The 14,539-nt window shown below is 35.9% G+C and overlaps 2 protein-coding genes across 10 annotated transcripts in view; both read left to right on the forward strand.

Annotated features, from left to right (window-relative positions):
* Window positions 1-1,211, forward strand: part of LOC119635580 (probable isocitrate dehydrogenase [NAD] subunit alpha, mitochondrial) — a 2,407-nt gene extending 1,196 nt beyond the window's left edge. Inside the window, exon 2 of the mRNA XM_038030448.1 lies at window positions 13-1,211. Within this exon, the coding sequence (XP_037886376.1) occupies window positions 13-1,007 (995 nt within the window). The 3' untranslated portion in view covers window positions 1,008-1,211. The remainder of the gene's footprint in view (window positions 1-12) is intronic.
* The window catches only part of LOC119635977 (muscarinic acetylcholine receptor DM1-like), a 44,327-nt gene that overhangs the window by 26,120 nt on the left and 3,668 nt on the right, over window positions 1-14,539 (forward strand). For 8 of the 9 annotated variants that reach the window (XM_038031033.1, XM_038031032.1, XM_038031034.1 and 5 more), the window contains 3 exons: window positions 11,227-12,196; window positions 12,296-12,479; window positions 12,622-12,758. In XM_038031033.1, the coding sequence (XP_037886961.1) occupies window positions 11,227-12,196; window positions 12,296-12,479; window positions 12,622-12,758 (1,291 nt within the window). Of the gene's footprint in view, window positions 1-4,000; window positions 5,177-11,226; window positions 12,197-12,295; window positions 12,480-12,621; window positions 12,759-14,539 lie in introns of those variants that run through there. The other variant, XM_038031042.1, reaches the window with a different exon arrangement.

Below are 14,539 nucleotides of genomic sequence, written 5' to 3' on the forward strand. Positions count from 1 at the left end.
AAAAAACCAAAGTGACAGTAGTTGAGGGTGATGGTGTAGGACCGGAAATTACGGACGCAGTAATGCAAATATTCGATATTGCCAGTGTGCCTATAGAATGGGAGAAAGTATCTGTTGCCCCAAAACTGGATGATAAAGGCAATATGGTGATACCCGCAGAAGCGTTGGAATCGTTTAAGAGAAATAAAATTGGTCTTAAGGGACCGCTTATGACGCCAGTCGGTAAAGGCTTCCGCTCCCTGAATATAACCTTACGTAAGGAATTTAATTTGTATGCCAATGTCAGGCCATGTAAGAATATTGAGGGTTGTTCGACCCCTTATAAAGACGTCGATATAGTTACCGTACGTGAAAATACCGAAGGCGAATATTCAGGTATAGAACATGAAATTGTTGACGGTGTTGTGCAATCAATTAAATTAATTACTAAAGACGCCTCAATGCGTGTATGCAAATACGCCTTCGAGTATGCGAAAAAGAATCGACGCAAAAAGGTGACGGTCGTGCATAAGGCCGACATAATGCACCTTTCGGACGGTTTATTTTTGAATAGTGCCAAAAAAGTTGCTAAACAATATCCGGACATCAAGTTCGACGATTTGAATTTAGCTACTCTTTGTCTCAATATTGTGCAAGACCCATCAGAGTTTGATGTTTTGGTTATGCCAAATTTATATGGCGACATTATTTCGGACACGTGTTCCGGTTTAATAGGTGGCTTAGGTTTAACCGCTTCCGTCAATATGGGGGATGAGGTGGCAATTTTTGAAGCCGTACATGGAACTGCTCCAGATATAGCTGGCAAAGATATGGCAAATCCGACGGCTCTGCTTTTATCCGCCTTAATGATGCTCGAACATATGGGCTTAGAGGATATGCATAAACAAATAAGCTCAGCAGTTTATGCCGTACTTAAAGAGGGTAAAGTGCGAACAAAAGACTTGGGTGGCGTATCAACATGCTCGGAATATACAGAAGAGATTTGTACCAAACTTGTGGCTACCTAATCATCATCATAGCATATTTCAACATGTAATAGCATGTTATATAAATTTGAATAAAAGAGATCATATAAATATAAACCATTGTCTTATATAATTTGAAGATCTGCCAAAGTCGGAATACTTCGAGGCACACGAAACTATTTGAATATATTAAATGCTTATTCGGTAATGATATCTAAATAATTGGACGGAAAGGAAAACTTGTGGAATGGACAATTTTAAATCGTCGAAGTCTCTCGTTGTTTTTCCGTTTGATGAACTAAATCGTTGAGCGATATGGTCCATATGTCCGGCTTGGAGATAATTAAGGAACTTGGCCTTTGCCTAAAATTTTTACTATATCCTGCAACACTTCTAGCACAAGATATATTATATTTTTGAGGATGACAGACATATACATATACACTATAGTATAGTAGCGATTGATTCAAAATCATTTTCTTAATCAATCTAAACTTGTCTGTCTGTCTTTCTGTCTGTCTGTCTGTCTTTCTGTCATTTAAGGCTTTATGAACAGATATATTAAGAGTAGTAGAGTTGGGTACTTCATGACCGGTGGTGAACGATTATTATTTTTTAAGATAAATAAAAAAATATTTGGGAAAAAAGGAGGAAGATTTATCTAAGCTGGAAGAAATGCAACTCTTCTGACAAGAATTTCTACAAAAATAATTAGATTTTTTTTTTAATAAGAGCCTATGATGTAAATAACGGCCGTTCTCAAGATGGCATAATATATAAATAGGGGAATAAGCATTTCTTTCAACTTATCTGCTATCACACCTTGCTTCTACTTCTTTGAGGTGAGGCAACAATCGATCAAAAAGACGATGATGATTTTACTTGGTATGAAGTCATTGACTTGAGAGATAATTAAAGAAACGGAACGAGTATTACGTACTTCGTAAGAGGTAAGAGGTTTTTAATGAAATGTTTCCAGTTTGCCAAGTAATTTATAAGTTTCGGATTTTTTTAGAAATTTATTTTGCGCTCTGTACGTTTGTAATTTGCCTATAGGTGATGAAGATATCTCGCTTATAATATATGGATCATTTGGTCATAATCTCCTCATGGACATGCCACTGCAACATATATGAAGAGAAACTGCCGCGATTTACTTGCGTTTGGAAGTGTTCTTACTTTGTGCTTTAGACATGAGAGGTAGCGGGCACATCACTCTAATGGCTTCAAAAAGGATTTTATTCGACAATTTTTTTCTTTTTTTGATGAAAGGAAAGGTAGCACAATAATAAAATTTGCAGAAGATGTTAAGTATACTTAGAAAAAATGGCAAAAACTCTGTCATTCTCTAGACACATCCGTTACCTAAGGCACTCTGCGGCCAGTAGCGTAACTGGTTCACATTCGAATAATAAAAAAAATGGCTTAGTCCGCATCCCTACATCTTATAAAACTGGTGCGGATTTTTGAAAATATTGTCTTTCTATGTCGTTCTTGGTTGTTTAAGGGACGATATAAAACATTAAAAACAAAAATTGATTTTTTGAAAAATTTTGAATGGTCTCCCATTTATCTCCTTCAAAATACGAATCTTAATAACTTGAGTGAATGCATAAAAATCCTAAAGAATTCTATCAAATATAGTGAACATATTTAGTTCAATTTAGGAGTTATACGAATCTTTAACGATTAAGAGTTAGTTTAAATAAGACATAGGCAAAGAGTTCGCATGTTATAGAGAACAGCTTTTATAGAGGTTAAAGAAACAGATATTGATATTAAATCATAGATACAATGTAGATTTTTGGAAAGACACTTAAATGGGTTGAAAAGCTTGTACTTTCGTCTGCATTGACTGAGTTTTATAACAATAAACTTTTTAGCAGAACGCTTAGGAACATTGATCTTTGTCTCAACTAATAGTGCCGGTGAGTCATCAGTACCAGTTAACTATGAACGAAAGATCGAGAGGAAACAAGAACAATCTATTTTCATAAGTAGGCAACGGGAAGCTTATACGTTTCAATCATTCCCTATGTAATTCATTCAGGTTTTCTTAGAAATTGCCTCAAAATCTTATACTCATTACGAGTTCCCCGATGTGGACGGACGTAAGATGGAAGAGGCGCCATAGATTCTCGAAAAAGAAAGAACTGCATGGGAAAGAACTTGAAGATGACAGCGTCACTACGAATCCTTAACGTTTGCCATCTGCTATCCATTATACGCTTTATGTCTTTAATATCACAAATGTAGAGAAGATAGAGAATAATTAGCTTTTTCTGTCGAAGAGAAAGATACTTAAATGTGAATAGATTTAATCTAATTTGAATTTTAATCCAAAAAAAAAAATATGCAAGAATGTCAAGAACATTCTTAAGGGATTTATATGCATGCGTTTGATATTCTGCTCTGTCTTAGACAGAGGGAGAATAAAATGAATAAATTCCCTCAACCCCGTTCACAAAAATAGGTAAACAAATAAGTCGGTCAGTAGAACCGAATTTTTAGAGTTCATTTCCATGCAATTTATTTGCTCAATTTCATTCATTCATTATCTCCTTTTCTAAGGGTAACGTTAATATTCATAGTTTTTTTCGGCTGCATATTTACAGTGAGTGCAACCAGCATTTCATTCAACAACGTTCACTATGAAAATTACAAATGTATGCATAAAAGTAAATAAAAGCAAACGACTATGTTATCGTTATACACCGCATGTATAGGAGTGTGTGTGCGTGTGTGCTTGTGTACGTATGTACGTACGTAAGTGTTTTTTTTTTTTTTGTTTTTTTTTGTGTTTATCCGCTTTTCCAGTTGTGAGATAAATACAAACATACACAGCATTGAGTCCTTTTTGGTACTCTCTTTCTCTCACTCTACCATTTTCTCTCCTTCTCTTTTGGTCCTCGCTAGCATCTTAAATATGGAAAAACGCCTTAATCAGTTTGAAACGAGATATGAAACCAAGCACTCGAATTGCATGTGCGTTGGTGTAAATAAAAAAATTGTTTGTTATACATTTACAACAAGCATTTTTTAGCAAAATTTCTACATAAATTCAAAAAATTATAGAAAAGTAAAAAACTTTTAAAAGCGGTTTGGCGTGCGCATCGAATTACGATTCATTTCGATTATAATAAATAGCCAAACATTTCGGAAACTCAAGTGTTAATAATTATGTCAAACTATTCCGTGTAAACGTAACAAAGTAATCAAGTCATGTTAACGTATATAGGTACGCGGAGGCATGCTTGCTATCGCCTTGCAATGCTCCCCGTGAAAATGATAGAAAATCAATTATGCATGCGGGTACATATACATCTATAAGGCTATAAACGATCAAAAGGATATATATAACAAAGGGATACAAGAAGAACGCGTTTTGTTTTATCACAAAATCAATTCATCAAAAAAAAAAAATTTTTTTTCTATTCTCAAAAGCTTCATATGTAAATATTATTAACATACAAACGCTGCTTAGTTTTCTTTGAAGATAATCGCAACTACTTGTATACATAACATCATCTATAACAGCTAGTGCGGTGTGTATGTATGCAGATTTATGAAATTGAGTTAAGTGTATAGCTGCTGTTAACGAGAAGAGAGAACGAAATAAAAAAAAAATTGAGAAAAGCACAAAAAAAAAAATAATAATATAATAAAAATTCTCACAAATACTTATACAAATGTATACAGCATCCACTACGATTTTGTAGAACACGGCGATGTACACTAAGACTGTAAAGCATAGTTTAGGGAGCGGCATTTTATATGAAACGTCGTGCAGTTAACTCATACTCATACTCGGATACTGTGTGTGTGTGTGTGTGTTTTTTTTTTGCTGGGAGAGTAGCGCTCTTCCAGCGCTCTCGGTTTGATTAACACAAAACGAATTAGTGCGAGTCGTTTCCTTCCTTTTTCTACGTCTGCATAGAGTTACATGCATCGATAACGAAATGAGAATATGCAGCGGATTCTATTCATTAATCATTTAGCTTGCGTTTGGATGTGTCGTTATGTGTGGTCATAATGTTGGGTGATGTTGTGATTATTATACTATACTGAGTTTATGTTCGCCTTTGTGTGAGTGCGTGTTACGTATATATATATATATGTATATATATAAGTATATATATATATATATATATATATATATATATACATGAAATAATCAAACAACAAAACAACGTTGTCACCTGGTTATCAGGGTAAGTACGCCACCAAAAAAGAAAACGAGAAAATAAGTAAAAAAAAAACAAGCAAGTCTTTGTAATACATGTGTTGGTAGATTAAATAATTCAAAAATTCCTTTTCATTACATCCTACACAAAAGGTCAGGGTATATTAAGTTTTTCGAGGATGTACGCAACACCTAGCAAGACTTGAGGTAAAACATTCTCTTATATCGATCTCTATACGAATCGGCTCAGGATCGTTTTATTAAACGATTTAAGAGTAGCCGTCCGTCTGTTTGCTAATGTCTATGTATGAATTTTTGGCATTCAAACTGGAATTTTCGGGACATATTACGAAAATTTTTTATGCTAACATATTTTGCGTTAAGTAGAAGCTCTTTGGAAAATACATAGAATTGGAACACTTGCGTTAAAAACTTGTTAGCAATTCCTAATATCTCACGACAACAAAAAAAGGGGTCGAATTTTTAGTGTTCTCTGCTAGAAATTAGCCCAAAATAATTATATCGCGGATATATTTGATCTTATCAGATTTGTCTGCTAGGCTAGGCTAGGCTAGGCTCATACACCAGCAAATGGCAATAATACTGCTTACTTCAAGAATTCTGCTCCATATGGAGATAGGCGGATGTCGGATAGCCTTTACGAACGACAGATCATCTGCTATAATAACATTGTTGGATTTGTTTTTGCGAGCAACATTTGTGCCTTGAAGAATGGCTTGACATTCGGTAGTCAAAAGTGTTATCACTACTTTTGTAAAATATAAAAAAATGGTAACAACGAACATTCCCGCGAGCCACTGTCGATTTGATGGGCTTTGCTGCACTTAGTGTAACTCATCTAAATTTGAATTTAAAAAAAAAAGAACAAGTGAGAAAGAGTTAAAAAACGGCGAAAATTATTTGATTTACATATATTGTAATATTAGCGTGGGCGACCTTCTTTGCTTTCTAGAATAACACTGGAAATTTATATCGTGTATCTCTTGTACTTTAGGAGTGACGAGCAAAAAACATGGAAAGCAAAGGTCCTCCTTATTGCCTAGATGTGTGCGTGTTGACCATTGGTTTGACCAATTTGTATCGTTTTCAAATTCTTTCGCAATTTCTGATACAATATCTTGAATGTCACTAACGGGACAATGTTTACCACAAGCACTACACACAAGTACAATTTGGGCGGATGTACCGAGTAATAACCCCATATAGTTAGGTATATACCGATTTTCAAGCTAACGAAGAATTTCCATAATTTACAGGGTTTCTGAAGCTTGCTTGTTTCTTCGCGTTATAAAGCTATTGGAAAAAAATCAAATTTTGATATATGGATTTTGATTGGATAGGCGTTGGATGCCACGGCACTGCACACAGAATATACGTTCAAATGTTTGTAGATTTATCTGTTGTAGCTTTCGAGTGATGAGCAAAATGTAGTCTTTTTGGAACAGAAAGTTGTTCTCAGTTTACGTGGTATTGTAGGCCTGTAGGTCCTTCAACCGGATTGGCCTATCTTCAACCTCAATCTGCGTGCAAGAACTTCCAAGGTTTCTGTCAAACTTAGAGCTGATAGCAACAGTCGTTGCAGAGACGGACAGGCTTAAATCTATTCAGAATTTGTGATCCTGAAGTTTCTTTCTGGGTGTCGCAAAAGTTTCGAGAACATAAGTATACCCTTATCTTTTGGTGATGGATATGACAGCTTTTTCATGAAATTGATGATACTTTTAGTAAGAATGTGTAGAATGTTGGCAGATATGGATCAATGGACAATGTTATCTATTCCAAATTATGTCCGCTTGGTGTCCCGCAGTTTTTGACTTCATATCATTAAATAGATTTTTCGAAGAGTGGAAGTGAAGCGAAGACATATAGCACAGTTTTAGTTTTCATAATACGACCAAGCAGTCAGGGCAAAGTTAGGAAAGAACTGCTGAAGGATAAACAGATAGGGAGTGGGAATGGTCACAGCTCAACGGGTGTATGTCCAAATCGGTAAGGTTTATGTCTTTACTGATCGAGCATCGACTATAGTTGCGTCCAAAAATGGTCGAGTCACACTGACTGATTTGAGCTGGTGAATACCCGTTAGGTAATTGCGATCGTCATCTGGTTCAAATGGGCTACATTGGAACGCAATTCACATGAGCCTATAAGTTTTTCTAGGAAGTCCTCGACCGTGCATAACAAAATGGGCCACGAAAGTGTACCCAAAATTATTGGCGCCACTTTTGGGCATTGGCGTAATGCTGGCTGCGTTGTGCTTATGTCTGCGTATATGGAATAAATGGAATTTATCGACCAATAAAAATCTTTTACGTGCATTTCCAAGCCCCAGAGGTGCCGGCTACTCCGCCATCTATATCCCTTCTTAACTACTATTGTATAGGGGACCAACGTGTGCAGGCCATCATCTGAGTGGCCTTAATACATTAAAGCCAAATATTTAAACACTTGTCGCACATTGCACAAAAGATTACTTAACTTACCTTATTTAACCTATAGGAGCAATAGTGCATTAAATCAGCAAAAAAGGGACTTTTAAAAATTTTTCATTTAAGATCCTGAACTATAGTTAAATCTTCGATGACTTTGCTGGCTGATGCGATCATAAGTCTTCTCCGTTTTGGTAGATTGCGATCATTGCAAGCTTTCGTTGCTAGAGTTTGAAGGATTTTCGTCGAAAGCCCTAAAGCATTGCATTCATCTGTTTTATCTAAAATGATTTACGTTTTCCTTCTTTTCTCTAATAGTTTTACACCCTACAGCGGTTGTGGTAAAAGAGTAAATTAAGTTTATGCGAACGTATACGTCATCGAGAAGGACTTGAGGTAGATGCACGCTGGATTTAAGCTGGTCCGTCCGTCTGTCCATCTCGTGTTTTAATGTTCGCAATTGTTGAGAAGTTTTGATGAAATTTTGGCCCATATTTTGGCTCAAGGACGACTGCTCTTGTAAATGATTGAAATCGTAGCAGGTCTTCTCATTTTGAACGAAAGCGTTGTATGAAGAACTGTATTAAACGAAACAGTGTAGGATGTTTAGTAGTTGACTGTGGCCCGCATAGCTAAATAATAAGCTATTCTTGTATCGACGTTGTTTTCGTTGAGAATGTATTGTAATTTAGAAATACATGGAAAAAAAATTGTAGTCATCTCACTAACGACGTCGACGAAGTCTATCCTTTAGCTTTTTTTTCTTTTTCGCTAAGAAAAAGTTTTCAATAAATGAAGTGCAACAAATGAAAATGCAAGAGTTCTCGTAACCCTTTGAAATATTGCAATTAGCATCTGAGTTTCTCAAAAAGTGCTTTTAAGCTTTTTTATTTTTTTTTTTATTTTTTTTTTTTTTGAAAAGTTTAAAATTCAATTCTATTAAGGATAGAGAATTTCAAGGTTTTCTCCTGTCTCTTATTTTTTTTTTTTTTTAATTAACGCAAAGGTGCACATGAAACTTTGTTCAAACTAACAAAGTTAAAAGTGACGTACAGCACTTTCGTGCATTCTATTGTTAGTCGTTTATGAAAAGATGTATGGATTCCTTCTTGTATGCGCATATCGTCGATGCTAAATTCGTCTATGTTGGCGTATTTTCATTATTTGCTTACATGCATGACTTTATGCATATATATGTGTGTGAATATAAGTTCGTGACTGTATACTTATACGTGTTGGTCCATGAATGCGAATCACATACATGTCAGTTGTCAAAATATCGGAAATGTTTTGAAAAAATAACATCTGTACACACTACGCACACATATATTTTTATACTTATACTTATTGGGTGCGAAACTTTTTATATATTTTTCTATACTTTCTGCTGATTCCTTTCAATATGAATTTTAAATAAGTATCTGTCCCAGCGTACAAACAATAAGCATAAAAAGTTCATAAACATTGATTTCTATTCAATGATGGGAAACCATTGCATTGAGTATAATAATAATAAACGATACACATAAACGAACATATGTAGATTTAAACCGCTAGAATTTGTTTATTTACTGTGACAATAAATTTTTAGTTGAGTTTAGAAACATTTGTTTTCTATAGGTTTTCCACTTTTTATGTATATTTATCTTAATGTGAGCAAATATTTTATACATACATACATACATACATACATACGTATATATTTATAAATGAAATGGATGACAGGGTTAAAATGACTAGCGCTATTTGTGGATGGATATACAGTTATCAGCGAGCATACATTATGATTAGAAAATGTTCGTTATTTAAATAAAACAACAAAAAAAAAAAAATCCTTTAGTTCAGATAGTTGAGAAGAGACAATCATTTTTATCAATATTACGTAAATTCTTTTTGCCACATGCCATTTTGGGCCAAGAGTCCTTCGATATATAATAGCCACATATTATTTATGAGCAACGAAAGACTCTAAGTGGATACAATCCGCTTGTGAATTTACTTAGCTGTCGTCTGTCTCTTTTGCGATTGTCACATTGGAACGTAAGGATTGATTGTCTGAAGATTCAAGATGGCGACAATCCATTGACAACTAACACCATAGTAAGCCAGAATCTATTACTTACAATTCGTAGCAATCACATTCTGGTAACTCGGCAAGTACATCAGCCGTATAAATAAGTCTTTACCGGTTTTTTCTAAGAATCACTTGTCCTATGTGACGATCAGTCAATCCATGACTTTTCAGTGTGAATGCATTATTGCTAAAATTAAACTTGTTTACCATAAGAATTTCAAAAGCTCTAAATAATTCGCTTTGTAAGTCGAAAAGTGCTACTGAATATGGATAGGTGATGAAAAATGGGCGCGATACGCTATGAGTTGTTGCCAAAGAAACCTTTAATATAAACGGCAGAATCGAATTGGAGAGGGAGAGAGGTGGACAGGAAATGATCGTAATCCGCTCTATCAAAAAATGTTATATTTCTGCCGAGCGAGCCCTCGCTATAGCTACGAGTATACACCAATTGTACTTAAGGTTTGATCTATCGCACTGAGTTTCGTTCGCGGGTATGCTGATTGCATAGGCGCGCTTCTTAACGACTTGTCTACTTGACCTCATATTGAAAAATAAGTCCCGGACACGATAACAGCACTGAAGCGGTATCTGCTAATTTTCACCTTCTATTAACTACACATTTGCACGTACGTTCGATTTGCAACTGCTTCAACTGATGATTTGTCTTAGCGGTACTTTTACGCCTCGCAACTGATGTATCAGAATTAACAAATTTTAGTTGACAGACAGACGGGCATCGGACAGAGCTTCATCATATGCTTTAGGCTAAATATTTGTAGAAGTCATAACTGCTGTCTTGCTTTTCGAAAGTTACCGCAAGATCGGTACCGAAAAAGTGCGCCTATCGAGACGGTATACCCGCCTTCTATTCTCTGTGCGCGATATCATGCTTTAAACATTTTACGAATGGCGTTTGGCCCTAGTTATAGCCATAGCTCGATCGGTGCGGGCATAACATTTACCGATCAGGCATACTCTTACCGGGCTGAGGCCGCACCGTGTTTCTCTTTTTCCATTTTCTTTTCTCTGTTTATGCAGGTAACATAAATGGAACCAGTGATACGGGAAGAGAGAAGCGATCATATTTTCATCTCCGATATTTGTAATGACATGGCGTAGTAGTCCACTCGCAAATTTACGAAAACAGTAACTGTAACAGAGATATCGAGAGGCCATTAATTTTAATTTGAGGACAAATGTGATATCTGTCATCTAGTTCAGGCGGGGCCGGTTCATTGTTCTCGATATCGAGTAAACACGAACTTATTCTGAATATGTTATTGGACAGCAATTTTACGATACGGAGACCTCCCATTCAATAGTAAAAGAAGTGTAAACTTACGACTCGTTACAGCGCATCCATAATGCACAGCTATTGAGTTTGCTCGATATCGAGAATCATAAACCGATCCATGATCATATTTAGAAATATATTGTGCAGTTGTTATTGTTGTTATTTATTTGTTTAAAACGTTTCTTAGTTTAATATACAATGTGTGTTAGTATATTAATAGCATGAATTTTTCATATTAAAATAAAATTTTCTTTTAGAGATGATTTTAAATTTCCAAAATAGAGTGAGAAGATATAATTGGCATACAATCAAAATGGCGGCATTCATGAGTCCTGCATTAACTGCCCATGGTCCACCTAGCATTTTGGAACCGCTCGCTCCATCATTTAGGACGACGACCACAACAAGTACAACTACTACGACGACAACAACTACTACGACAACTACGACAACAACGTTAGCATCCGAATTATGGGATAATTTAACGACAGTGATTGTATTCGATAATGGGACAATGACAAATCAAACGAATGTCACAAATGTTTTGGAGCCACGCGGGCCACGGTATTCGTTGTCGACAATGATACTGATGGGTGTGATAGCCGGCATTTTAAGTTTACTGACAGTCGTCGGAAATGTCCTGGTGATGATATCGTTTAAAATAGATAAGCAATTGCAAACGATCAGCAATTATTTCTTATTTTCGCTTGCGATAGCCGATTTCGCTATCGGCTTGATATCGATGCCCTTGTTTGCAGTTTCCACCATTCTAGGATATTGGCCATTGGGACCACACATTTGTGATACTTGGCTAGCGTTGGACTATTTAGCGTCAAATGCTTCCGTATTAAATTTACTCATTATCAGCTTTGATCGATATTTTAGTGTTACACGACCGCTTACGTATCGCGCGAAGCGTACAACTAATCGAGCAGCGATGATGATTGCCGCTGCTTGGGGTATTAGTTTAATACTATGGCCACCGTGGATTTACAGTTGGCCGTATATAGAAGGCAAACGCACAGTACCGCAAGATGAGTGTTACATACAGTTTATTGAAACGAATCAATATATAACTTTTTTAACGGCATTGGCGGCCTTCTATACCCCCGTCACAATTATGTGCATTTTATATTATCGCATTTGGAAGGAGACAAAGAAACGACAAAAAGATTTACCCAATTTGCAAGCCGGCAAAAAAGACTCATCGAAACGTTCAAATTCCAGGTAATTTCTATAGCCATTGCGCCTAAAGGTTTTCGATTTCCAGTAAAAAAAAAAAATCGGTTATCAATTATTTTGTGCTTGTTTTTTTTTTTTTTGCAGTGATGAAAATACTGTCGTTAATCACACTGGCATGCTGTCAATATCACATCTGGCTGCAACAAATAACGATCACGACGCTTGGCGTCGTCCACGTTCAGAATCGTCGGCAGATGCTGAAAGTGTTTACATGACCAATATGGTACTCGATCCAAGTTATCAAGGTTTACATTCTAGAAAGTCTAGTGTAAGTTAAAACATGGCTTAAAATTATTCCCCAAAAATATTGTACGTAATTAAATTTTTGAATATTTTCTACAAACGTTTATATGTTTGCGTACGTGTGTGTGGGTATGTGTGTTTGTGTGTGCGTGCGTGCGTGCGTGCAGATAAAAAGCATCAACAACGTGAAACAAACATATCCATGTCTCAGTAGTATTAAGGAATGGTGCATTGCGTGGTGGCATTCTGGCCGTGAGGACTCTGATGATTTTCACTATGAACCGGAGGAGCCATCAGATATCGGGTAAACGAAAGTTTCTTATTTATAAATATGCAATGCAAATCATTTGTTCCTTTTTTCTTTTCTGATGAAATATTTTTAAAAAAAAATTCGCTGACGCCGTGGGTGTCATGCGCACGCAATGATATACGCGAGATTCGTTTTTTTGGCTTGAGGAGTGGTGAGAGTTGGTCCGACAAAAAAGGCAACAATCAAAGGGCGAGAGGGTGGTCTGCATCGCAAGAGTCTGTCGGAAAAGTGTTTACGGATATGCAAACGATACTCTTCTTGATCTCTCGAAAAGGGAGTTTTCGTAATTCCCTTGAACTATGAGAATTTTTCGGTACCAACAGACTGAAAAAATTTGGATTACAAAAGAATAGCGTTATTTAGTTATATGTTACTTGACAAATGCCATCTACCCAAACTTGTAGCTTGTTTTCATGTAAAGCCTTTGTAGGAACTGCGGCCCAATAAAATAGAGCTGACTGGTCAAAATTTAGTAACATTAATTATTATGTCAAATTACTTTTAGAAAACAATATTCGTCATAACATGTGTTTTCCACGATAATCCTATGTCGAGGGATCCGCAAAATAGACTTGTTGGATCCAAGTTGGATACAGTTCATTTTTATCTCAAACAACTGGTCATATATTGATTATAAATTAATACTTACCATAAAAAGCCGCCACATAAAATCTTATCTTTGTAGGAACTATTGTTTGGCAGAGGGGATTCGAAAAGTTGGCCCATCCGGTAAAAATTTTGACAGAGAGAGATTTTTCTTCTCAAAGCATGTCAAAAAGTGCGACCTGTGGGTTAAACAAAAAATGCTTGGACTGAGGAGCAGGTAGACCGACGGACAGACATATGTACATACATAAAAAGAAGATTTTATCTTATTATTATCACAAAACCAAAAAACTAAGTTATTGTAACTATCATGTATGTAGCCGCCTAAGTGGCCGAGTAGGCAAAGGGTCTCAATTAAGAATTCGAGGGTTCAAATCTTAGATGTTAGTGCTCTAAGACTTCAATCTGTAATATTTATGAGGTAATGTGTGTTTGTGTGTGCACGAGGAGATAATAGTCGTTAGAAGGTCGGGTACAAATTACGCTTACATGTCATTTTTGGGAAATAAGGCCACACTGTTCAAGGTCTATCGTCATCAAATCCGCTCTACATACGCAAAAGACTAATTAGAAAATAAGTACACTCCAGATAAGGGTGGTATCTTTAGCGACGAAGGGCCATAAAAATCGTTGTGAAATTCGTTTTGTTGCTTGTAAATGTAAAGCGCGGTTTCATTTTTTGTATACGTTCATGGTTTTAATTTTTATATCCATTAAGGGTATAAAAATTCCATGCCGTCCAATTATCGAAAGTCTCTTATTACCGACTTGTGCCAGTTTATCTTCAGCTAGACTATCCGGGGTAAACTAACTTGACGCTACTAATTCTTTTTCATCGTTCCTTTTAATTTGCTTTGTTTGAGTTTACTGAGATAATGGCATTAGTTCCAGTTCCTTTCAACTTCCAAACTCTACGCTTCACAGGTTATCTTAATAGAAAGATTCAGTTGATTGCAAGCTCGTTGCTTGACGGACGTTACAGGTTTAACGGAGACAATTTGATTTTTTAAAATCAGTTACAAGAATATGTAAAACATTAGACAAGTCTTCTAGAAAAATTCTAAATACAGATAATCCAAACCTCAATGTACTTGTGGCTATTGATTGCTTTCTTCAGATAGTCAAAGCGGGCACAAACAGAAGCCTTGTAAATGAGAAACGAATCGATT

Source organism: Glossina fuscipes, unplaced genomic scaffold, assembly GCF_014805625.2.
Source record: "Glossina fuscipes isolate IAEA_lab_2018 unplaced genomic scaffold, Yale_Gfus_2 27, whole genome shotgun sequence".
Taxonomy (NCBI): domain Eukaryota; kingdom Metazoa; phylum Arthropoda; class Insecta; order Diptera; family Glossinidae; genus Glossina; species Glossina fuscipes.